Below are 26,594 nucleotides of genomic sequence, written 5' to 3'. Positions count from 1 at the left end.
ATATAAAATGTTAAAAGTTAATTGAAACTATTTGAAATTATTTTCAGTGAAATATAATTTTCAAAGAATTAAGAATCTATTTTTAAAAATATTGATAAGAAAAAATAAATAATTCCAATAAAGTCACATAAACTTTTGAGTTTCCCTAAAAAAACGAATTTAGATATCGAAAATTGGATCCCTAATTCATGAGAATTCATTAAAAAAAATTCATTATATTGAAAATTGGTTAAATAGAAGAAATTTTTTAAATTGAGTAATTTTTAATAACAATTTTAGAAATTTAAAACTTTCAATTTCTGAACGGGAAAAATATTTTAAAATCGAAGTTTCTACACAGCCTACATCCCACTACATTACAACAAATGATATATGCTGTCCATTTTTTGCTTTGTAGAAAGAAAAAAATTAAGCACCAGCGGCTGGATTTGGTATTTGCGTAGCTTAGTATTGCACACTATGAGGACGTGATTTTAATGAACTATAAAATTTTGTTAACATTTCAAAATAATTGAAATAGATTATGATTTATTTTAAGTTGTCTTTTCTTAAATTACTAATTTTGTTAAATGGTGTTTGTCTCTTTTAAATCTTTTATGTCATCAGATTACCTAGCATCCACATTTATTTGCCGGGATATATAATATTATTGAAACAAATATCTGGTGTTTATAAGCATCCTCATATCTAAGTGAACGTAATGAAACATAAAATAATCTGATTAATTATACTTCAAAAATTATTAATATCTTACAATTGTATTTCTACAAACTTATCTGCTTGGCATTTCAGAAAGAAAAGTTTTTTTTAATGAACTTGCTAGCAGCCACTTCTCAGCATAGGGCCTAAGCCGGTGCTATTCTGACTATCCACATCTATTGGGTCTTAGTATTTCTTCAATTTGATATGGCTTCTTGAAAGACGCTCCAATGCATTGGAGAAATTTAATTATTGTCTCTACATTAGTTATCAAATACAAAATATATACTCAGTAAACAAATTAATAAGCATCTATATGTAATTTTATAAACACTTTCAATTCCTCAAGATTGTATTAAGAACTCACAAAAATGACGTCAGTAGTATGTGTTTATTCTTCATGTCAGTGAAACGAATTAAGAATATTTAGTTTTGAAATACATTTTTAAAATTAAGAATCATTAGTTTATATTACTTTTATAGACTAATTGCAGTTAATTTGAGTGGGTATCTTGATTTGTTAACACTTTTTGAAAAACCCACTAAAGAAAGAAAAGACAAAGAAAACACTGAACAGATTAGATTATGACAAAATAAAAACTCGGCATTAGGGAAGGCGTTAGCCTCTCAACTCTCCTGCATGAAAAAGCCAATGTGCGATCGAACTCGAACATTCTAGTGAAATAGGGTGCTTTCCTCGTGTTGCTGATATCCCGTGAAAACATAGAAATATTTTTCAGTTCTGATCGTGTGATCGTCTTTGTTTGTGCTCAGTTTAAATATTTTATGAACCATGAGTGATAAAGAAAAGGTAACTAAATTATGTGAATTGTTTTTAATGTCGATTTCGTATCATGTTATAATAATTTGCAGTAATCGTCTTTAAAAAAGATTAAAGCTTAAGATAATAACCGTCTTTTCTCAAAATTTCCCCAATCATTTTGACTTAGCGGTTTGTCAGACATTTTTTTCTTCTTTAAAGTTTCCTTTAGAAATAATTACTGAATATACAACGCGCATACCTCTTGGCCCGCATTAATGATCCGGCATTTTTTTATAATTGAACAAATATTATATTGTCCCTAAGAGATACGAATACTTCATAATTGATTTATTTTTAAATGTATCCTGGAAACTATATTAGCTTCAGAAAAATTAAAAAAAAAATTCTAAGAAGTTACTGAAGATTTGTAAAAAGGATTTGCAATATTTGCTTCAAATGACAATTCAAACTGTTATGAAATATTTTGAAAAATCAAAGCTATTGATGTTGTCAACCGCAATATTTTTTCATTTAGTCATTATATGTTCTTTTTTGTGATATATTTGTAACCTGATTCTTTCTCCTTTATATCTGTTAATAATATAGGTAGGAGAGATTTGGGAGGAGTAGGACTGATTTCGCAATTTTTTTACTTCACTAGTTTAGACTTTTTTAAAACATGACTATGGAAACAACTCTAATAGGGGGGATTGAAATGTTGACTTTATTCGCTGAAGATTTATTCCTAATTTAAGAATGTATTTGATAAATATTTTATAAATTCATTACACAATTAACTTATTGGAATTATTTATTTTTAAATAATATTCTTCTGAAAATTCTGGACAAAAGAGTTTTCAGATTAGTCATTTAAACAATGCTGTATATTGTGTAATTTTCTAAACTTTCTTTATTTTTCCAAAATACATGAAATAATATTGATCATTAGGTTTAATAAAGTGATTCTTTTAACAAATGGTGTATACCATTATAAACTACCCAGTTGTACCTGTAATATATGTATAGTAAAAATAGGTGGATCAATATAAATATGATGCAACAAGTTATTCCTTGGTTTATTTATCAAGATTGATAAAATATTTTTTAATCATTTTGTTTGATTAAATTTAAATGTAGGAAAATGTTGTAAAATTGCTTTTATTGGTATTTTACTTAGTCACTATTCAAACATTTTATATGCAAAGTTGATTTGAATACTTTTTCTGTCATTTAAATTGTTCATTTTTACTCAATTTTTAAATTTTTTTTTTTATTTGACTGTTTTATTACTAGGCAACCTTACTTAAAGATCAAGGAAATGCTGCTTTGAATGCTGGGAAGTTTGATGAAGCTATACGGTTCTACAGTGAGGCTATCAAGGTGGATCCAAGCAATCATGTTTTATATAGTAATAGAAGTGCTGCATATTGTAAAGCTGCAAAGTATGACGATGCCTTAAAAGATGCTGAAAAAACTATTGAACTGAAACCTGACTTTGTTAAGGTATTATATTTTATAATTTTAAATATTATAATTATAAAACTCAGCATCCATTTGTTAAAATTTTGCTTCTTTTATATTTGTATATTAAATGAGGCAAGCCAAATGCCCATTTATACATTTTTACTAATATGAATTTATTTGTGAAAATTGATTTTATAAAATATTTTATGGAAGTGTTGATGATAAATAGATAATTTCTAAAGAATTAAATTATGATTGTCTATTTTTTAGAAGTTACACTGGTTTGTCATAAGAAATTTTTCTTGTTGTATGATTATTCATTTACTAATTAAAATTTCTTTCAATACAATTCTTATCCTCTGTAAAAATTGGTGAAATATAATTTTCATTCTTTTAATTAAAGAATCAAAGCAATAAATAAGACAACCAGAATCTTTTTAAACCACATGTACTTTTAAAGAGCCATTTGTTTACAATTATAAAACTAAAAATCCAGAAGTGCTGAACTGAAATTTATACTTGTACATGAAAATCAAATGTGTATAGCTTGACTATTGTAAAAGCTGTCATTTTGTACCATCTAGTAAATTTAAAATTTTGTACTGATTGTTCCATTTTTATATATATGTATGGTCATGTTAACCGGGGCATTTTGTGCGGGCGTGGTACTGATCTGATAAGAATGGAATTAGCATTAGTTCCTTTGGAATGATGGTCCTGAAAGGATTGATATTTTTGCATCTTGTGTACTATATGGTTTTTTAATTTCAGTTTGCCACTCTCTATTCTAGGATGTTTTTTTCTGTATTAAAAAAAAGAAATGATTTAAGAAAGAAGATGTATTGTTTCTAAGTGGAATTTTGTGCTTTCATCGTAAATATGTGTACACTAAGGTTTTTTTTAAAAAAAATTTCTGTATTTGAAAAAAAATTTTAAAAACATTTTAGTATTAGTTTGATATTGGTAGATAAAATTATATAGAAAAGTCGGAGCTTTTATATTTAGTCTAAAAGAGTTTTAACCTGAATTCAAATTAATTACTACTCTAATAAACCTAAATAAAAACAGTTTTTGCATGAGTGTCTTATCTATATAAAAATTCCTTTATGCCTCCTTCCCAGAACTAGGTACATAAAGTTGGTTGTGGGGAAAAACATGGTGTTTTTAAGAGATAAGATTTTAACTTAAAAATGCTTGATTCGGGTACCTAATGTCTTTTTTTAAAACTATACCGATTGTGATTCTTGAAGGAAAAAAGGTTTTGTTCAATACCAAGAAATTGACTTATGCCAAAATTCTTCATGGATCAAAGAATTTGCAGAGTGTGCTTTTTGAAAACTGCTTTTTTAAGAAAATTTCAATAGATTATAGTAATTTATGATTAGGATCGTGCTTGTTCCGTACATTTGTTCATTGAATTGAATATTTCAAACAGTTCAAAAGGATATAGTCAATGTCCTTATCTTGATTTAGTAATGTCAAAAAAATGTCATCTAATCCAGATTTCTTAAGTAGGGGCAGTGATAAAATTTAATCCATTACATAGCTAATTAAAATGCACAAACGAATTATTATACAATTTTTTCTCATTAATGGATTTTTAGAAACTTTTAATAGTGCAATAAATTTTTTTACACACTTAAGGTGCATATATATCAAATTTTGCTCAAATCCATCAAGATGATGAAGAATTGTATAAGATTTAAATATATGGTTAAAATGATATAATACATAATTATATTTTTTTAACTATAATTTATTTCCTGTAGGGATATTCTAGGAAAGGGGCTGCTTTAGCTTATTTAAAAAAATATCCTGAAGCTCTTTCTGCATATAATGAAGGGCTGAAACAAGATCCTAATAATGAGCAACTTAAGGACGGAATTAGGGAAGTTAAAGCTCAAGCAAGTGAAAGTGAGTTGACATTTTTTTTATCTTTATTAATTCTGAGGAAATAATTATATTATGTGTTAATAAGTACATTATGCTGAGATTTAAGGCTGAAGTGCTAATATGAAAAACCAGAGGTTAGCTTATTGCTTGTCTGTTGATTATGAAGCATTGGCAATCTTATTAACATCTCTACTAGTGGTTTTAAAATATTCAGTTTCCTTTTTTGTATGAAATTATGCAATATTTTATTATTCCCTGATATGTTTATCTTGATATAGGTAATATGTACATTAACTGTTCTGATAGTAAAATATAATTAAAATCTGTGTATTTAGATTTTTTCTAAGATGTTATATAACTTTTTTAAAGATTTTAATAAAACATTGTTATTAAGTCATAAACTCGGTTACCTCAAAATAACACATTGACTGCTATGTTGAATTTCTTCTAATGTAATTCGTATGGCCCTACTTGTCACTAATGACCCCCACTGCAACTAGCGTGTTAAAAGTTGCTTTGAAATATTGATGTTGAAATATTTCTCATAATTTTTCTAAAATCTCACTTTTGATAAAGCAGTATGATGTATTAAAAATAGCTTTCTTAATTCAGATTATTTAAGATAAGTCAGTAATTAAAATTTACATAACTTAATTCTATTAAAAATAAGTTTGTAGTATATTGACAGATTTTAAGTACATAATACTTCATCAGAAGATTAATAAAATGCGATTCTGTAAGGCTACAATTTAGTTAAGAAACTATCTCAACCAAATTAAGATGGTTTCATATCTTTTAGTAATGGAGATTATTTCTTATCAGTTAAGGTAATATGGGGATAGACATAACATATATTTTAACTGATTGTTTATAAAAAGTGGGTGTATGAAGCTTGAACAAATGTTAGGTTGTGAGCAGCATTTATAATTTTACTTTTGAAGCACATAAGTAAGTTTAAGTAATCTTAAGTCATGCAACTTGTGTAAGGCAATTTGTTTTGATGAAATAATTTAATTATGTCTTTATAAACAAATTAATTAATTTAAACTGAACTTGGTAAGAATTAATTTGTTATGATACAATTCTGGTATTTTAGATAAAATCAAGTATTTATCATGAATATTATAACATTCTAAAAATATATATTCATTATGTTACTTTCTTTTTCAGTGGCAAATAATTCAGGATTTCCTAATCCATTTAAGGGACCTGAAGTATTAGAAAAACTAAGGAATGATCCTAGAACTAGAGACTTTTTCAATGATCCATCTTACATTAAACTATTAACTGATCTACAGTCAAATCCTACTTTAATGGTGTAAGTGATTTTTATATTCTTGTGCCAGAGAATAATTTTTGTTATTGAGAGATTATTTAATTCTTGTATGAGAATGCCATTTGATAGATGGTACTTTTTTTCCCCTTTTGAATTCAATTGATTGTTAACATTTTCTAGTAATCATTTCTGAATAGATGTTATGAATATTAGAAGATGTGCACTTGAGGGAGACCAATATATTGAGAATGGTAAACGAATTTTAAGAAGACGTAAGAAGTTGGCAAAATATATTCTAAAAATGAAATTTTATTTTGATAGTTATATTCAATTTGCTGACTTGATAATAAATAGAAACATCATTTGCAGCTATTGAAAACCAGTCATTTATCACCAGGTTGAAAGAAGCCATCTATATTTTTGCTTGCAACAAGGTAGAAAATGTTAATAAAAATGGGGGGGGGGGAGAGATCATTTCTTGAATGCTACTTGTTTTGTTTCTTTTATGATTGCAAGCTATTTTAAAATAATAAATGGAGAATAGAGAATTAAGTCAGCAGATTAAAATAAACAATTTTTAGAATGTTATCAAAATGTAAAATAATAATAATAATAATTAATTTAATATTGAATTTATTAAAAAAAATTTAAATCTTTGAATACTTTTATGGTATGCTTTATTTTGGCATTCTTGTATTTTCCTTTTTGATAAATAAAATTTTTGCTCCTTCCCCACTCTGGAGTTGGATATAAAATAATCACATGGAGATATGAAAAAATACTGCACTTCATACTTGAATTTAATTCTATGTTGCAGTAATTTTCCTTCACATCTTTAAAGTATTAAAACACTTAGAACATCATTGCATATTGATTTTTATAGTTCCAAAAAATTAGGAAATATTTATAAAAATGAAGGTTATCTGAAATCTAATAAGTGAAAATGATGTATTTTTGTTTTATTTTCCGAGTATTAATTTTTTTTTATTTTTGCACCTATTTTAGTTGAGCAGAGTAAAACTATTTTTTATGCACTATGTAATGAATAAGGGGAAGGAAATAAAGTGAAATCATTCTAAAGATTTTAGATATTTTTTTTTAAAAATCAATTTTTTTCAGACTGGAAATAATATTAGTTGCACAACTTTTTTATTTTTACGAAATTTTGATGTTAGTGTTGGGCTGAATATGGTTTTAATTTTTGAGTGATCTTAAGGTTTGATTTTAAAGGTCAAAATAGAATGTACTTGAATGAGACATAAAGCATAAGCAGCTAGCTATAAGTTTTGTAAAAAAATTATTTGATTTTGATCTGTTTCTGTTTTTATTTTAGGGAAAAGTTGAAAGATCCTAGGGTTATGACTACTTTGAGTGTCTTATTAAACATTGATCTTAGTAATGCTAATATGCAAGATGACGATGTAGATATGGAAACACCACCTCCTCCCAAATCTGAACCTTCTAAACCTAAAGATGAACCAATGGATATCGAACTAACCCCAGAAAAGAAACAAGTAATGAATTCAAAATAAAGTTTTATGCATTGTATTTTGGATTAGAAATTAACGTAATTTTTCGCCTCATTATCGGATATGATTGAAGCTCCTCAATGTTATTGTTTTAAATAGCTTTATTTATTTTTACACTATGTGATATCTTAAATTTTGTTTTAAATTATTACAGTATTTAAAAATTATACTATGAAACAGTATTCAAAGCTTGAGTTTCAAATTCAACATCGTAACTTTTCTAGTTTATTTTCATTATCTCCATTATATTTGTTATTAAATTTAAGATTTTATTTACTAAGCAAAGAATAATATGAATATAGATCAATGAAATCCTTGAATTTTTGTAAAATCAAAGTTTTTCTCTGATTTCTTTTAAATTTTAAGCAGTGTTTATTACTCAATGTAAAAAAATTTGTGTAGTTTTTAAGAAGTATAATGGTAGGTTTGTTGTGATAAAATAAAGAGTAATTGTGTGTCATTATTTAAAATTAAAATTTAGAACTTTAAACAAAACTTGTATAAAAAATATGATGAAAAATATATTTGCACTCAGTTTCATAATCATCTCTGCTAAAAAAAGGCATGAAAGTGTTTGTGTGCCTTAGTGCTATACAAGTAGATTATTTAGTGCACACATGAGAGAGAGAGAGAGGTTGTTAGAGCTATTATTAAAATTTTAATTAGAATTAAAAATTAAGATCAGTCAATATACATATATTTAAAAAGTTACATTATAATAGGCATGTAATTTTTTTTTTCAATTTTGACAAATTTTTAGAATTGTTTTTGGCTATATCCTGCAATATATTAATTATTTTAATCCAGTTTTAGTGGTTTGTTTTGATTTGAGTATTCATAAACATTGTGAATTGAGAAAGACACCATTGCAAGGAAACATTTTTTGTTATACTTTTATATCTAAAGTGTACTGTAAATATTTTTTTTATTTCTTATGCTTTCTACCTGTGTGCATAAAATTTTCTATTTCATCTTTTGTTAATTATTCTGTGGCAGTCAGATCTGAGATATTATAAATAGGATAACAGACTGTCTAGAAGGGCTTTAAATGAATCATAAATGTATTTTTAAAGAACACATAGCATATTATAGATGAAATATCAAGAAAAGTTGTGTGAATTGAAAGTTTTTATATTTAAAATTAATAAAATCAAATGCACATAATTTCTTAAATTTAAATTTTTTTCGAAAGAAATAATAAGGAATAGTTTATTTCTTGTCGTTAGATGTAGAAATGAAGGGGGGGGGGAAGGAGAGATTTTTTATAGAATTTGCTTACATTTTTTTAAAAAAATATCATAGCAATGTTTATGCGTATGGTAAATTTCTTGCATTTGTTATTTTTTTATGATGGTGTAAAATTTTAAAATAAGCATTAGTTTTAATTTATGAATTTTAGGCAATTGAAGAAAAGGACAAAGGAAATCAGTTCTATAAAGATAGAAAGTTTGAAGAGGCTCTAGAACATTATAATAAAGCTATTGAATTAGATCCTACGGAAATGACTTTCCTAACAAATAAAGCAGGTATTCTTTCAAAAAAAGTTTTGCACTTTTCTATTCTTTTGATTGTCATATATAATATGTAACTCCTTAATTTTTAACTTTACCTGTTTTTAACATTTTGTTTTATTTTCAGCTGTCTATTTTGAGCAAAAAGATTATGAAACCTGTATTAAAGAATGTGAAAAAGCTGTTGAAGTTGGTCAAGAAAATAGAGCTGATTTCAAGAAAATTGCTAAGTAAGTTCTGCTTAATTTTTATGAATTCTACTGTCAAGAGGTTGAGTACTTGTATTTAGTGAAACTTTTACTTAAATGGGCAATATAATAGTAAGACACAATATATCCTTTTAAATGCATGTAGTTGGAAAATAATGCAAGAATTAAACAAAAGCCTTCATAATCAATAAAAGGTACTTTCATGAAATTTAGTTTGATGTTGCATTCAATAATTACGCAAATAATTTTCATTTTCCCCCCCACCTAAACCAGATTTGTTCAGGTGGAAAATTGCATTTGTACGATGCCTAGCAAGCATTCAGTCATGATATCAATTTTTTAATATTTAATAGTAACATTAATAGCTATCAATATATTTCTTAAGCATAAATGATAAAAAAAAAATTGTTAAAAAATTTAGCTACGGTTTTCAGAAAGATTGTAGCAAGAAATAGTATTTAAATATCTTATATTATTCTTAAACATTTTTAACATTTAATATTCAATTAAGTGACAAATTTTATACATCTGTGAAGATTACATACATTTTAAAAGTATGTTAATTTTTATTCAAGTCCCATTTTTACACACTTGTAGCTTTTCAGGTAGGGGAAATACTAACACAATACACATACACACACAGCTAACATGGAAATTTGGCACAGAATGCCATGATTATTTTCAAAATTTTACATTCAAAATTTCACAAAATATGAAATGTGTTCCACAAAATGCACTTTGCACTTGATAGGCATTAACTTATGTAAAAAAATTACTTCCCCACATCAAGTCCCTCACTGAATTATTATATAATTTTTGTGGGTCACCAGTAACCTCCACAGTAATCCAAAGTATTTAGGGACTGTAAATGGCATTTAATGAATTGAGAATATTAATAAGCATATAAAGAATTACTACTTATAAATTACTAAAAAAATTGTTTATTCTTGTATTTTCTTCATTCTCTTCGATATGCTGCATAATTATAAATTAATATAAATGATTACTTCATAATGCTAATATATTGTAATACAAGATGTAATGGTATTTTGAATAGTAAACAGATTCTTATAAGTTTTTTCTTTAAATTTATTATTGGTAAAAATTGTAATGTCTTATGATCATCAGCATTGAAAATTATTGACATTAAATATATGATTATTCTGTGTAATCAATATCTTTAAATTCATTACTTTTATTAAAATAAGTTTTTACATTTCCACAGTTATTTGGAGCAGTTTTCATATAATATGCTTGTATTAAAAATAAAACAGTTGTAGTGTATTAAAGGCAACTAAAATACAAATTAGATACCATTTAATTGTGTGATATGGACTGCTAATCACTTCAAAAGATCGGAGGTAAAACAAAATAAAGAAAGCAAAAAAAAAAAAAAAAAAAAAAAAAGTTCAGTTAACAATGAAAGTGAATTGTTCATGGTAATTCTTTTTTTGCAGTCAAATTGCAAAATATGTGGTTGTTAGATATTATGTCAATTAGTAATATTTTTCTCCTTCCTAATGCCTCAATTATTGGCTGTTTTGCCATCTTATTATTCTGTTTTACACATTATTAGAAATATTTGCTATGTATGTAATGAAATTTTGAGTCATTGACAGATGAGACTGAAATTGTACTAAATTCAAAATTTCTATTGAAATTTTTGAAAATTGGTTTGTTAAATCAGAATTCAAGAACAATAGGTTAGGAAGAAATGATAAATGTTACTGCACTTACTTGAAATTTGGAATTGTTTCCATAATTACCAGAATTATACTAGCTATATTGGTTTGTTTAGTTATGGTGGCTATATTGGTTTGTTTAGTTATGGTGGCTATATTGGTTTGTTTAGTTATGGTGGATGCTCTCACTATTTGATTGAGCTGAATTATAAGTGTTGAAGCGCAATTGAATTTTTCTTCCTGTTTGGCAAGTGTAATTAAGTAAATTAATTGTATATTTTGCCAAAAAAATTTTGTAGGTTTTTGTTATATGTTCGTCACAGAATGCTCAAACTTTTATTGGTTTAATAAATAATGAACAAACCATTCATCATTGTTGTGAAAGTTATTGGTTACTTCCTTTAAAAAAAAAAAAAAATATTGAGAATGAACTTTCAAATTGCTATGTGCACAGATAACTTTTTCTTGTTATTTGAATACTTTGTTTCTTTCTTTGGCATCTTTGTTCTTTTCTTTTTATTGGAAAAATTTTACTTGACTTAAATTTGATAATTTAAGCACTATTTTTTTCCCAAATGAGGTGAATAAAGAAGTGCTGTGTTTACTTCTGGCTCAGTTAACAAGATATGTTTAATTATTGACAAATGAGAATTCCGGGGATCGTCGTTCAAAAGGAAGTAGGAATAATAATGAATTATTTATTTTGATCTGGGTAATTTTGTTTGCTTTGAAAGCAGAAAACGCAAGGTCAGTGTGTGTGGTGAAAACTTTTCCTTTCTTTCTCCAAAGGCAGTGATAATGCGTGAAAAGGGGGAAAAAACTTCTTTTTTGTTCTTTCCTTATTGCGAGTTATGACTCATTCCCCCGGTTCTCGGACATTCTCTTCTGGATTCTTTTCGGCAAGTAGGCGCGGCAGAAAAAAAAGGGAGAGACTTCGTTCGACCAGATGTGCGATCACGTGACCTGGGTTCAAAGGTCTTAATTTTGCAAAAAAAGTAATTCATTGAACTTTTATAATTAGGTCATTCAATACTTCATAATCGTAATTTTTCATTTCTCCCCCCCTCCCTTCTCGAAACTCCAAAATGTCGGTAGTAAGTCCGTAAAAGTTTCAGGGGATTTTTTGGGGTCCCACAAACACCCCTGTATTCTGAATGTAGTCTGATTATGGTAGATATTTCAAAGAGCTTTTGATTTGCTTATGTCAAAGATGGCAATCAAAATGTTGTTATAATTTGTAAAATCCGAAATTTATTTCACAATTATATTTTTGGTCCATTTCAGTGGAAAGTTCACGTTAACACGGTGATGATTGGTGATAAATGCCTTTTTCCAGTTATGTTTCATAATTTATGAAATTACAAATTATGTAACTGAATGTTCTTAACTTTATTTACTTTAACTATCGATATCACTATTTTTATATTTTCACAGGAATAAGTTTTTTACACTAGAAAACTGCTAAGGAAGAAGAACATTTTCCAATATGTTCATCCACAGCTGGTGAGGTTCACTTGAAACCACCTGCCTGTAATTTATCAATTATCATGTATACAAATATGTTTTGCTTGACAAAACCAGATTTCTTTGTACGCATGCACCTAGCTTTTTACCTTTGCAATCTCTGTCAAAATGTTATATATTTATATGGGATAGCTTTCAAGAGAAAAAAAAAACATTGTAATTAATGGTTTTATTAATATTAGAAAAATATTGTTACTGATTTGGGTCCCTCTGATTATCAAATCAAAAATAACTGACATCTTAGAAATATTCATATCATAGAAATTTTTCTTTATGAAAATATACTACAATCAATATACAATATACAATACTACAATTTTTATTATATATAATTTTTGTATATTGAGTGAATTATTGTTTTTTATTACTTAAAATATACAAGAAAGAATATTTTAGATGTTTTTCAAAAATCCCTTTCAATTATTCAAAATTAGAAGATAAATGAAATATAATAAAGGATTATCTCATTATGGCAATGAATTAAAATATGTTCCATTTTCCTAGTCTTTGAGGCAAATTAAGTAAATTTGTGAAAGCCAAGAAGAATTTAAGAAAAATCATTATTTGATCACTCTAATTGGTTTTGTTCTGCTATAGTCGTTACGTGCCGATTAGTTTTTTACATTTTTTGAAGCAAATTCCCATATTACAGTTATTGGCTATTACAAATTGTGAATTTGTTTTCTTTATGTTTTATTGTGAAAATATTCTTTATTTGCTTTTATTGTGGTTACAGATTGCTCTTTTAAAATATAAAACTATATGTACTATGTTCATAAGTTTTCATACTTGCGTACTGTAAAATAAATTTTATTTATTTATTTATTTATTTTTATTTATTTATTTATTTTTTTTTTTTTTTGCATTTGTGTGTGTGTGTATATGTATTTTTTAAAAATCTGAATGACTGTTAGATACTATTTATTTTGATATGAGGTTTTAATTATACAAAATACTAAAAAAGAATTATTTTAGTTGTAATTTTTTTTAAAACATCTTCTGAAATTCTAGTTTTTTTTTTATTTCAATGTTTTATTTCTAAATAGTAGTAGGTTTTCTATATGTTTTTATTCATCATTCTTTATTAATCACACTTATTATAGTCATGAAGAAAGTGATAATTTTTTATTTACTGCTGTATAGAATTAAAAAAATCTATTTTCACAAGAGAATTTTGCAGATAAAAGCTATTTTCTTTATTTACTTTACTATTTCTAAAATTACTTTGATCATTATTCAAATTGTTAAGTTATTCTTAAGAGAATTGATTATAAATTGTTGGTAAATTAAAGATAAATTGGATTTCAGTACCTCAAACTAAACATGTTTATAGATGTATATAAAAAAAGTTTTTTTGATTTCTGTTTTGAAAAAATTGTTGCTAATATTTGATAATTGTCAGCTAATTGAAGCAAGCAACTTGTCAAATTATTTGAAAGATTTTGCAACTTAAGTACATGTCTTCAGAGATTCCAATCATCAATGTGTTGACTGTTTATTTGAAACCAGTAACAAATTTTTAAAACTGAAATCTAAAACAACCTAAGAATTTTTGAAGATGAGGTATTTTAAAATATTGTAATTATATTGCATGAAACCATTGTCATTTATTTGCAAACTTGTTGAAATTATAATTTTTACAAATTATTCAGTTTCACAATTATTAATTTGTAGCCTAAGCTTTTTAAGATTACTATTTTTGATATTAACTTATTGCAAAATTTCAGGGCTTTCTCAAGGATGGCTTCAGCATACATGAAACTGAAAGATTATGAAAAAGCTAAAACTTATTACCAAAAGTCTCTAACTGAGCATAGAACTCGTGATACTATTAATAAACTTTCTGAGGTAAGTTAATATTTTTTCAAATCCTGTTGTATTATTTCAGGTTATGACTACAACTTTTTTGGGGGTGGGACATGTTGACCTTTAGGTTGCAAGAATCTGAAAAATTCCTCCAACTGTGGGTCCTCAATGAGAAACTCAAATTCCCCCCCCCCCCCCTTTTTTTTTAACTGTATTTGTTGAAAATGACCCCTTTGATTTCGACTACCTATAGTGTTAATGGGTTATCTTTCCCTATTGTAGTAAACAGGTTGTGCTTTTATCTTTATCATGTTCTTATATGTGGCTTTGTGGCACAGTTTTATTTCAGTTTATCTTTAAATTGGTAATTCACGAATTTTGCAGGAGTCACTATCAACTTAAATATTACGATATAAATAAATTAAATGAAATTTTCTGCTGTTTTTGTTTAATTTATTTAGCAAAACTTCATCTGTTTTATAATAATTTATTTAAAAAGTGAATATTGATAGAAACTGCCACTGTGATTATTTTGGAATGTGGAACATAATTGAAATTTATTAAATGTCAGTTATTTCTGAAACTATAAATTTATTTTTTTTAAATTTCAACATTGCAATATGAATTTTATTTTGTTTTTATATTTCTAACAAATGAATATTTTATAAACAAGGTATGATTTATGTATAATTTAAGACTAAATGCTTGTATTTTCTATTTAAAGATGCTTGTTTTCTTATATCGCATAGTTTACACTATTCTTCTATTCCATAGACTAAAAGTATAATTGAATATTTCACTATTTATATATTGCATACAAAATTGATTATTTTTGTTTAGCATCCTCGCTATGCTTTTAATACTTAGTATATGATAAAAATTTAGTTTTTTGTTGAGAATTTGATTTAAAATGTGTATTGCTTTTTCAAAAAATACATTTAGAATTTAACATAATCAGCAATCGAATTAAAAACATATTTTCTATTCCAAAATCTTCCTAAAATACAAATTATCAAATTTAAAAAAATAGAATTCAACAAAGTAAATTGGATATGGTGTATTTAGAATTTGATATGTAGGCATTGATTCTTACTTTTATGTTAATTCATGTGTGTAAGTTAATATGATCAGTAATTTGTCAATAAACTGTTACTTTTCAACATAATATTATAATTTTGACCATATCATGTTGAGAAGTAAATTGCATTATTTCTGAAGGATGTTTTTTAAACATCATTATAAAGCTTCAACCAGCATGAATTTTTGATGTAGGTCAGCATTCGTCATTAAAGATTAGTATTTGAAAGGGAAAAGTGGTGTCATGAAACTACAGAATGCATAATAAAGACAATTCAATTCCATCTAATATAATTCATGAATGAAATTATGCTTAGTCATTTCATACATCTTAAGACTGTTGGGGGGGGGGATAGCCAAAGCATGGTTCTGAAAACTCGCATTACCAACAATAATTTTAAATTTCTGCTGGGGAAAATCTCCTGACCCTATGGAGTACGACACAATAGGGAAATGATCTTTTGAGGCAATTAGAATATTGCTGGAAGGTTTACTGGGGGAAGGATATCCTTACTCGTAACTGGTACAACAAATCTACTGGCCTGTAAGGAAAGGAAAAAACTTCTGATATAGCAGGTGTACTACCCATAAAGATTACAAATTTTTATTGTTGGTGAAATTCTGTATTAATCTGCTAGTGCCTATAATCCTGTCAATAAAATAAATATTTCAATTCTTTAGCGAAGCCAGTTGTTACATTCCATTGTTTCTAAACAAGTTTATATTGATTTCTGTAATTTTGAAATCTAGGTATTAGCGTTAAAATTTTTTCCCATGTTTTATTTTTTTCAAGGCAATGCAAGGAATTTAAAAACGAATCTTTATTCTTTTATCTTATTGTATTTGAAATTTTTAGAAAAGAAATTTTAAACCTATACAATTCAAATTCAGTTTTATGGTTACTTTTTATTTTTTAATATCTTCTAATAATTTAAAATTAGTATTAATTTAAATAGGTAAGCAAGTTTTTTTTTTATGTATGGCTTTTATACTATTTCCAATGGGGAACATAAGTCATATTAGAATTCTCATTATGCTAGACATAAAAATGGGATTTTGTAATGATGAAATGGTATAAACAAGGTAATGAAAAATTATATTTTTATAACTTTGTATGATTGAATTTAAATAGATTACTTACATTTTTGTTAAAAAAAAATATGGAACTCTGATTTTGGAAATATATTAGAGTGGTTACGAAAGTTTTCTTTTTATTGCTCTGTAATCTTTTTCTCCATTTTTGCACATCTCCTTTATATAGTTACTGTAAGAGAATAAATACCATTACTGATTCATATTCAATATTGAAATTTAGTCCTGGATGATGTTTCTTTATTACCTATTTTCATAAAATGTCAAAAGTAATTTCTTTATATAACTCCAGGTATCTATATGATATCTGGTATCAACAGCTTCATTTAGCACATTTACAAGTGAATTCCACCATCATTATGAATTTTTGCTGGAAACATCAATCTGTTTTAGAAATTTGAATTATAGTACTTTCATTTCCATGAATCAAAATTTAAAGCAGATTTTGAAAAATATCATTTATGAATTTAAATTCTGAGAAATATATATAGAAAATTGAAATGAAGATTTTTATAAACTTCAAACATATTTTGGGTTGAATAGAATGATTTTTTATTGAAGTTGATTAAATGAATTTTTAAAAAATAATTATAAACAAAATCTTGATTTAAGACCAGAATATTTTCCTGATGTTTTTTAAAAAATACGAGGCTCATGGATGTTTCAAATATATACATACAATTGTGTACATAAATATCAATTGAATCTCTATGAAATTGGGGGAAGTATAAATATAATCCCTGCATTAACAGGGTCTTTATTATTTTTTTCTTGAAATTTCTCAACTAATAAGTAGACTTATGGAATTCACGAATTTTAATTGGTAGATTTATGTATATTAAATGTAGGAAATAATATTTTTTCAAGTTTTCACTTGTTTTAAAAGCATAATATAGATGAAAGAAAAAAAAGTGTGTGGATAGAGAGATATAGTGCATTAAGCTGGTATTTTGTTATACTATTAGATAATTATGCCTGAAATTTTAACTTTTAGGTTGAGAAGATACTTAAAGAAGAAGAAAGGAAAAAATATCTTGATCCAGAAAAAGCTCTTGAAGAAAAAAATAAAGGGAAAGAATGTTTCCAGAAAGGTAAGAAATATTAAAGAAAATCTGATTGTAATAACAATTTCTAAAAAAAATATGTTGTTATATCTGGAATTTTAAGAATTAAATTAAATCTGGTGAAATATTTTTATTTACATATGATATACAGGCATAAATGGTAGTCTCCATGTAGTTAAATTATATCATTACATATTCATTTTCCATTATGTATTTTCTAAACTAAGAAAAAAATAAATATTGGTTCCTTTTTATGGTAATTCTTTTGTAGATTTATAGCATGCATCTAAATTAGTCCAGACTTTGTTTGAAAGTGTTAATAATTCTTGAATATTATATCAATGTATTAAAAAAAAACTATCTAAAATATCTTTTGTCAAGACTAAGTGTTAATATTGACAAACATTCTTTATCTCTTGTGGAATTCTTTATCTCTTGTTGTATTTGAATATAAAGATTTTCCTGTACAGGAATTGGAAAGAGTCATGTCAAGAATATTTAAAAATAGTTATTTTTCAAACAGTATTTAAGCTTATTTGCTAGCCCTGCTCTTACAATAGGATGGGGGGGGGGACTTTCACTATTGCCATTCCAGATGAATTTCATTTTCTTTATAATAATTTAAATTTGTGAATCTGCTGTAATAGAATCTTCTGTTACAAATATTACTGTTTTTTCCCCTTTATTTATCATTAAGTTTTTGCTTCATAGAGCTTCTGTCATTCTCAAAAATTAAATTGAAAACACTTCAAAAGCAAGCATGTGCACACACACACACACACACACCAAAAAAAAAAAAACTTTTAATAAACCCATTTAAGTCAAAATTTCTAATTTTGTTTTAATGTAAAATGCTGATATGTTTAATGTTGTTATAAGTGCTATCCATATAATTACGAATAATACTGAATCGCCTCTGTTTATCATTGTTTGTGGGTGAATAGGAATTAAAAACATCCAGTTTATAATCTCAAGGGGGAAAAAAAAACTTATTATTAAAAGGATTACTTTGAATGCATCTGATAATTGCATTTTAGAATACAGAATGAGCAGTTGTTGATGAGTTGAAAATTATACTTTTTCTCTAACCACTTGTACTTTGAACTATAGTTTTCAAAAAAGAAATTTCTATTCATTATGAATGTAGGTTAATACTGCATTATTGTTTTAATAAAACTGAAATCCTTTTCACTGGAATATATCCTCTTGTGCACCATACTAGACCACTTCATTTTGATGTTATTTTTTTAAATCGATCATTTATTCTAAAACAATTTCTCAAAGCAATAAAGTATGCTCTTATATTCATTGAATGATTAGTACCAAATTACCTTTCCAAGTGCAAAGGAATGTTAAATAAATTATTTTTGCTGTTTATGTATTTGATTTCTTTTTTAAATCAAATTATATTTGTTTTATAACTTTTATGTTGATGTAATTTTTCAACTTGTTATAATTTTTTAATCTTAATTTTTGTGCTGTTTTAGTTTTTGGTATTTAGGTTGTCATAAATTAGTGATTTGTGATGTTAAACCTTTTTTCATTTGAAATCTCTGTAATATCTGTATATTTGGTATCATCTTGCTCACAGTCAATTACAGACCGGACTTATGCATTTCGTAGTTGATATTTTGTACGAATACTTTTGCTTCAGATGCAATATTTTACATATTTTGATTTCTTAACCAAATAAATTATGTGTGTCTACTGTTTAATAGAATTTTAAAGTGCCTTACAAATCTTTTTTCTAAATCAAAAAGTTATTAATAATTATGTATTATTTTAAAATTTGATTTAGAATAAAATTAAGTATATAGATGCATTTTTTAAAATATTGTTTTATTTTTCTTATTTTATGAAGTTCAGCTTTCTTTGTTTCAAATCTGTGTTATGTCTAAAATTAATTTCTTTTCAATTTTTTTTGGAAAAAGTTTTTTTTGTAAGGAAGAATGACACAACAATATCCAGAAAACCTTAAGTCATTTAGAAAATCTGGCCATATGTATCTGTAATGTATGTTGGCATAAAATGCAATGTAATTATGAGTATTGATAAATGTTATTATATAATTTCATGAAAATTTATTTTTAAAAAATATATTATTCACTTACTTTTTTATAGTTTTATATCTTATTTTTAATTTTTGGTACAATTATTTTAGGCGATTATCCTGCAGCCATGAAGCATTATACAGAAGCTATAAGGCGAAACCCTGATGATGCCATTTTGTACAGTAACCGAGCTGCCTGTTATCAGAAATTAGCCGAATTCGCATTGGCTCTAAAAGATTGTGAAACTTGTATTAAATTGGATCCAACTTTTGGTAGGATATTTTTTTTTAAATCCAAATTCTTATGATTAAGTAGTCTTAATAATGCTATATAGAATATTTATCACTGGAAATAAGATTAAGTAGGAGAACTAGTTTTTTGTTGTAGTTGTTCTTATATTCATTTATTTGTTTTCTGATTAAAGAAATATAATTAGTATGAAATCTATCTATAAAACTCTTAATGTATGTAGCACAAAAATTGTTATTACTTATTGTAGAATAGCAGCTGTCAAATGTGAACAAACCATTTTATACATGTTTCAGACTGTTTCATTTAAAGTTTCAATAGCTTTGCTAATTAATGGAAATTCCATGTGTGTTTTAGCTGTGTCCTTCCTAACTGCATTCATTCAGAGAAAACAAAATATAAGAAAGATAAAAGAAATCAAGAAATAGGCATCAAACGTAAAGTTAACACTAACACAAATATTGGTCTGTCACCGATTATATAATCATTGCGATTAAATTATGGAAACGATAACCATATCTTCCAGAACTGTTTTTTTACAAAACATATTTTTACATTATCTTAAAAACTCAATTTTTTTTTAATTTTAAAACCTTTTTAAATTGAATACACATTCAGTAACAATGTTTTTAATGTTTAATCTCGGACTTATCTATCGAGGCATTCAGTTATATGCTTTTGCCAATGTTATGATTTTTAAAATAATTACATTCTTTGGACATCAACTCCAAAATAAGATTTTCATTTCCAGTTTTGTTTTCATTTTTTTTATTTATTTATTTATTTATTTATTTTTTTTTTTTTACACAGATTCTTTAATATTCCACAGTAATTCATTGCAAATTGATTAAATTCATGTTTTTCGGTCAGGGTGAATTAGCAGGTGATTTTTTTTTCTTTCCATATTAGTTATTTAACAGCTTAAAAAGTCAGTCTGACTAGTTATAAAACAAAACACTCATTTTCTTTTGGGCATTGATAGTTCTGATTCTCTATTTATGCAACTGAGTTATAAAATTTTGAAATAAAATTACTATCCTTATCAAAGATAGGAGTTTCTACTCTATTTGGTAACAAACTACCATCTTATGAATGAAATACATGGGATAATGCTTGCCCTAAACTTTCATTCTTTTCTTTCGCATTTTTTTTTTCTTCTGACTGTTAATCTTGGCGATTTTATTATTTATCACATGCAAAGTTATAACAATTTGTTAGATAAGATTTGGGATTTATGTTGTTTTCTAATTAAACATATGTGACTGATTTTAACTTCTTGCTTGAAGTAATTTGGTTTGGTTACTTTTAATTTATTAAAATTATGCTTTGACTTTTGAATTTATCAGTGGTTTAAAGGCTAATCTTATTTTCAACATAACATGTATCTGCATGATATTCTTAAAGAATTTAAAATTAGTATTCAAATTCTAAAATAATTGAAATTTTCTTTCAGTGAGAGGCTATGTAAGGAAAGGCATGGCTTTAATGGCCTTAAAAGAGCATGCTAAAGCCTCATCTACATTCCAAAAAGCCTTGGAGATAGATCCAAATAATCAGGTAAATTTATATATTTGCCTTCTTTAATTTTTTAGTATTAAATTTGTCTAGCCCAATTATGTTTTCTAAAACATTTTGAAACTGAAAATGTTATTGAACCATTTTAAATGGATGGCACAAATATGAAAAATGAATATCTGAAAATAATGGTCTGATGGGGGGGGGGAATGAAAATTTTCATTTGTGGATGCTTTTGCTTTCTGTTTTGTTTGCATGAGACTGCTATATTTTATTTTGCAAAGTTGGATAAAAAAATTATTTGAAAAGTAGAGTATTTAAGGCTCTATTTATTACTGCTTCGGACCATTTAATAAAATATTTGTTATAAGTAGTATTTTAGGCTGTCAATAAGCAACATTAGGCATACAGTTTTGTTAAGTGTAGATAACTATAAGTAGTTTGTTTTGGATAATAAGAAATAATTAGAACTGATCAAGCACATTAGGCTTAAATTTGAATTAAACTACTCATATATCTGGCATTCAAAATTCATTTTTAGGGAGGTATCTGAAATTGGTGTTCCAAATTTAGTCTTAAGATATTTTCTATAATTTCTGCATTTTTTTAAAAAAATATTTTTAAAGTGTTTTGAAAAAAGTATTTGAGTAGGATATAGAAGAATTAACTGAAAAATTTATGTCAATGTAGGACTCATGCCTCTATTTGCAGAGAAAAAAAAAAAAAAAAAATAAGGGCAAATTGCAAGAAATATTTTCTGAAGAAATTTGAAAAATGTGATTGTGGACAGCACTTTATTAAAAAATATCAGTTTCACAAACTTTATTAGTTTTTTTAAACTAATGAATACTTAGAATTGTCATTATGTAGTAAGCATTTGTTTTATATTCCAGATAGATTTTTGTAATCTTTTGTAACGAATTTTTGCATTTGTATAGCAATTTATTTTTGAAAGTAATTTGCTGAAATTCTTTCATTGTTCTTAAAATTCATCTATGTTCAGTATTATAGAATTGCATGGAGGATTTTTTTTCCATGTAAAGTTTAGTGTTAGTGATAAGTAGTATATCATTTTTAGCTATAAACCATATTTAAAAAAAATATTTTCTGAAGCATTTTCATCAATTTATTCATGAAATAAAAATTAAAAAGCATTTTTAACTTTAGCCCTCAAATATATTCTCTTAGCAATATTCAAAACAATGTATAATTTCAATGTCTGTTTAAAAAATGTAATTAATTTTTTATTTTAATTTTTAATTAAAAACATTTATATTTTTTTGGAGCAACAAACAATCTTTGTATTTAGCAATATTTATAAATAATTATGCATCAAATTAAAAAGCAAAGCGTTGTTCTTCGATTCTTAAAAAAAAAAAATCATGTATTCGAGCATTAATCCAATCTTGCTTATTTTTAATCACTGATTACATTTTTTGATACAGGAAGCATTAGATGGATATCGAAAGTGTATCTCGCAAAGTAGTAGTAATCCTGAAGAAATCCGAAAGCAAGCCATGTCTGATCCTGAAGTTCAACAAATTTTAGCAGATCCTGCTATGAGATTAATCTTAGAACAAATGCAGAATGATCCCAGAGCTCTCCAAGAGTGAGTTTTCTGTTTAAACATTCATTTTCATATTAAAATTATTTCTTCATTCTATTTTTAGATTTAAGTGACTAACTTCTTAATAGAGATTTTATTAAATCATGCTATGTTAAAAAAATTTTCTTTAAAATAAAGTCATTTGCAAACATTACAACTAGATATGGAGATTTTTTTTAATTCGTGAAAATTTAAAGTGTTTCATGGCTTCTTGACCACTTTGGAGTAAATGCGTATGGAAAGAAGTGTTCACAGTCAGGATAATTTCTTCCATTAAGACATATTAAATTCCTTAAAATGTACATAATAATGCATGAAAATGAAACCAATTTTAAATATGTGATAACAGATATCTCATTTTCAATTATAACAACAAATAAAAATATTAAAAAAATAAATCTGATGCATTTTACCTTGTAAGTACCCAAATTAGATTATTGATGTAGGTCCTTGCTAGAATATTTTCAATAAAATACCATCCCAAATAAGAAGAGACAGCAATAATCTGATAGTTTGCAAACATTTTTGAAACTCCAGCCTAATTCAGAAGAATTTCTAACCTATGAAACCCTATTTTTAAAAGAAACATGGGCTAATAATGCCATATAGTATAAAACATTTCATTCCATAAGCCAGCTGCAGCCATGCAATATTCGGCCATGATGGTAATCTTTTATTAACATGCATATGTCGTTTGTTTCCAAGTGATTAATTGAATCAGTACAGTAACAATTTTCCAAAACAGAAAGTCGCCACATTAAATAGCCCCTTAACTTTGTAGGTTTCTCAGTTAAGATATTATGACCATATTGATAGATACTATTGGGATTGTATTAATATTTGTTGATCTTATTGAATCGAATTATATCTAAAAAGTTTGGACAATAGTTTTGTCAGTTTACAGGATAATCCTATTTAAAAATTTGCATTTTACAAGTATTATAGTAAAGCACTTCTCATATGTATATTTAAGTATAATCTGCCATTTTTTAATAATACAATAACTGTGTTTTTATTTTGAATTATTTTTGAGCTTTTGTTCTAATTTGTTTTCATTCATTCAGGTGGGAGTACATATTAATGATTAAGTGTCTTGCATCAGTTTCTGCATTAAAACTAATTCTAAGAACCTTGAATACATTTCTAATTGATTTTATTTTATCCATTATTTTATTTTTAATCGTTTTTATGAGAAAATGTGTATTCTATTTACAAGTCTCTTACTTTATTGCTTAAAATAAGCATTAATATGCATTAGTCATTGAAGAATACTTGTATATTTGTAGCTGGAAATTTGTGATTTTTATGTGTAAAACAGTCTAAAATTCTACTGTGTTATATTTTTTAAAACTTCCAAATTGAAATAAGCTACATTGTTGTAAGACTTACTTTATTTATTATAACTTGCTTTATTTTTTACAGGCATTTGAAGAATCCTGATATTGCTGCTAAAATTCAGAAACTTTTAGAATCTGGACTCATAGCTATTCGTTAACACTCAGATAAGACCTAGTCCTTCTGATTTGATTCCATTTAACAAGTTCATTTTTCAGAATGTAATCTTTAATTGCTATGCAGACATTTCTTCATTCTCATTTCATGTGAAGATAATAAAGCTGAGACTTGCACATAAAATATTTTTGTTCAACAAACTTATATCATAACTGTACCATAAGCGAGCCAAACAAAAACTACAAATAAACTGTTTATTACTTCAGTATTTTTTAGTTTTTTTGTGGACTCTTTCTGTCATGTTGCTTTTCTTGTTGTTTTTATATCCTGCTGACAACTTTATCAAGATGACAACATTTTTTTTGCTTTGTTCTAATGAAAGTTAATTTGTAATGTACAAGATCATTGTTTTTATTGATCTCATTGGTTTGACCTAGCCCAATAGTTCCCAGACTATGGAAGCTAGGAAATGCTCGTAAATAGACCAAGCCATGCAAATACACAAATATTGATACAAAAAAATAAGTATTAAAACAAAACGAGTACAGAAAGGGATTTGAGGTTCAGACTGTGATGTTTCAATCCATTTATTGATGTTTAGGGGAAGGGAACAGTGCCAAAAATCTTGTTGAGTTTTATTTCCCTTTTTGATTGCTTGTTTTAAAGTTTCTCATCTATGGAACGAATGTTTGTCCATAGACAGGTGATCTTAATTAAAAAGTTAAAATAACCAAATAATTAAAGTTTAATATTTATAGATCTGTATCAAATTTTGAATGGAATGCGTTGATAGTTTGACCTTTTAGTCCATTTATTCATCTATAAATGAACATTTATATAGATATGAAATTTTAGACCTGGCTGGTAGAAAAAAAATGAGTTCAAAATGCATGCATTGTTTTCTTCATCATATTACAAATATATTCTTTATATCAGTATACATTGGTATCAGTTATCGGTACTGCTGTAATTACTTTTCCCCACTAACCAATTCTGAAAGCATTAAATGTTAATAAAACCCCATTATTTAAAAATATTTTTATATAAGACAATCATATTAAAGTACAAAGCATCTCGGAAGTATTAATCTTATAATTACATAAATACACTGCTGTTCTTTGATGATTTTTGAAGAGATAACTTTTTGGCCCTATATGTATTTTTCAAGCACAGTTGTAGATGATGCATTATTTTTATATTATTTGATGTCAGTAGTTAGGGGGTTAAAGAAAATTATTATTTAACAAGAACTTCCTTTAATTTTTTGGGGAAATAAAGTTGGCACAATTATTTTTGATTGAAGCAGTGAATTGAGCCTTTGCATTCGATTAAGAATTATTCATTTAATTATTTAAATCCTGTGTAATGTCTGTGCAGTTTACATGAGGTATGATAAAGTGTATTTTTAATTGGAAAACAGATATTCCGGACAGTTATGTCCAGATAGTGCAGTGATGTTATGGGATTTAAATGTTAAAATGATCCATGTTCATGGTGAACATATGTGGTGTAATTCTATTAACTAAAATAATATAGCTTTGATGTCTACCATAATTTGGTGCTTAAAAATGGCTTCATGAGGAAATGATCATTATAATAAATTTAATTGAAAATGAACATAACCTATTTACGGCGAATCAGCTGGCTGGTGAAGGTGGATAATTTTAAATAATTGCACTCTAAAATATCAGCTTGGAAAAGCACAACCCCTATTGCCAAAGGTGATTCATCACAACTTTCAAAAAGAATGAGTACCTAAGTGTGTTATCAGATGTGTTCTACAAGTCAAACCGTTTGAAATAAAACTACGAGTCATGATGTTTTTATTTAAATTAAAATTTTTAAGAAATGTAATTTAAAATTAGAAATCTATATTACAAAAGAATTAAAAGTTAAATATTTTCTGCTATAGTTTTAACTATGCAAAAATGATTTACTGTTAAGAAAATTGTCTTTTTTAATTATACTTATTAAGTTGTATACTTCCACCCCCCTGAAATTTTACAGCTGTTTAAGAAAATATTTTTGTTAATTTTTCATCAATAGTTTTTATTATTGCAATGATTTCAAACCATTTTCAATATGTCCTCATATATATTATCATGTGATTTTTCTTCCATCATTGAAAGCTA

At 26.2% G+C, this 26,594-nt stretch overlaps 1 protein-coding gene across 1 annotated transcript; it reads left to right on the top strand.

Annotated features, from left to right (window-relative positions):
- The first annotated feature begins 1,323 nt into the window (after positions 1 to 1,323).
- LOC129981414 (stress-induced-phosphoprotein 1-like) lies at positions 1,324 to 24,730 on the top strand. The gene is made up of 13 exons (XM_056092253.1): positions 1,324 to 1,510; positions 2,756 to 2,965; positions 4,696 to 4,840; positions 5,990 to 6,137; positions 7,429 to 7,609; positions 9,024 to 9,150; positions 9,263 to 9,365; positions 14,278 to 14,398; positions 17,520 to 17,616; positions 19,751 to 19,912; positions 21,343 to 21,446; positions 22,850 to 23,013; positions 24,433 to 24,730. The coding sequence occupies exons 1-13, from the start codon at positions 1,493 to 1,495 to the stop codon at positions 24,503 to 24,505; spliced, it is 1,653 nt and encodes a 550-aa protein (XP_055948228.1). The 5' UTR covers positions 1,324 to 1,492; the 3' UTR covers positions 24,506 to 24,730.
- Positions 24,731 to 26,594: the final 1,864 nt, after the last annotated feature.

Source organism: Argiope bruennichi, chromosome 8 (assembly GCF_947563725.1).
Source record: "Argiope bruennichi chromosome 8, qqArgBrue1.1, whole genome shotgun sequence".
NCBI classification, from domain to species: Eukaryota; Metazoa; Arthropoda; class Arachnida; order Araneae; family Araneidae; genus Argiope; species Argiope bruennichi.
This window is presented reverse-complemented; position numbering and strand designations above follow the sequence as displayed.

Bases quoted from the DNA above. Each gene is read 5' to 3' on its own strand.
- LOC129981414 (XM_056092253.1), top strand. The intron at 9,366-14,277 runs GTAAGTTCTGCT...GCAAAATTTCAG, and splicing joins GATTTCAAGAAAATTGCTAA to GGCTTTCTCAAGGATGGCTT. The intron at 14,399-17,519 runs GTAAGTTAATAT...TTTAACTTTTAG, and splicing joins CTATTAATAAACTTTCTGAG to GTTGAGAAGATACTTAAAGA.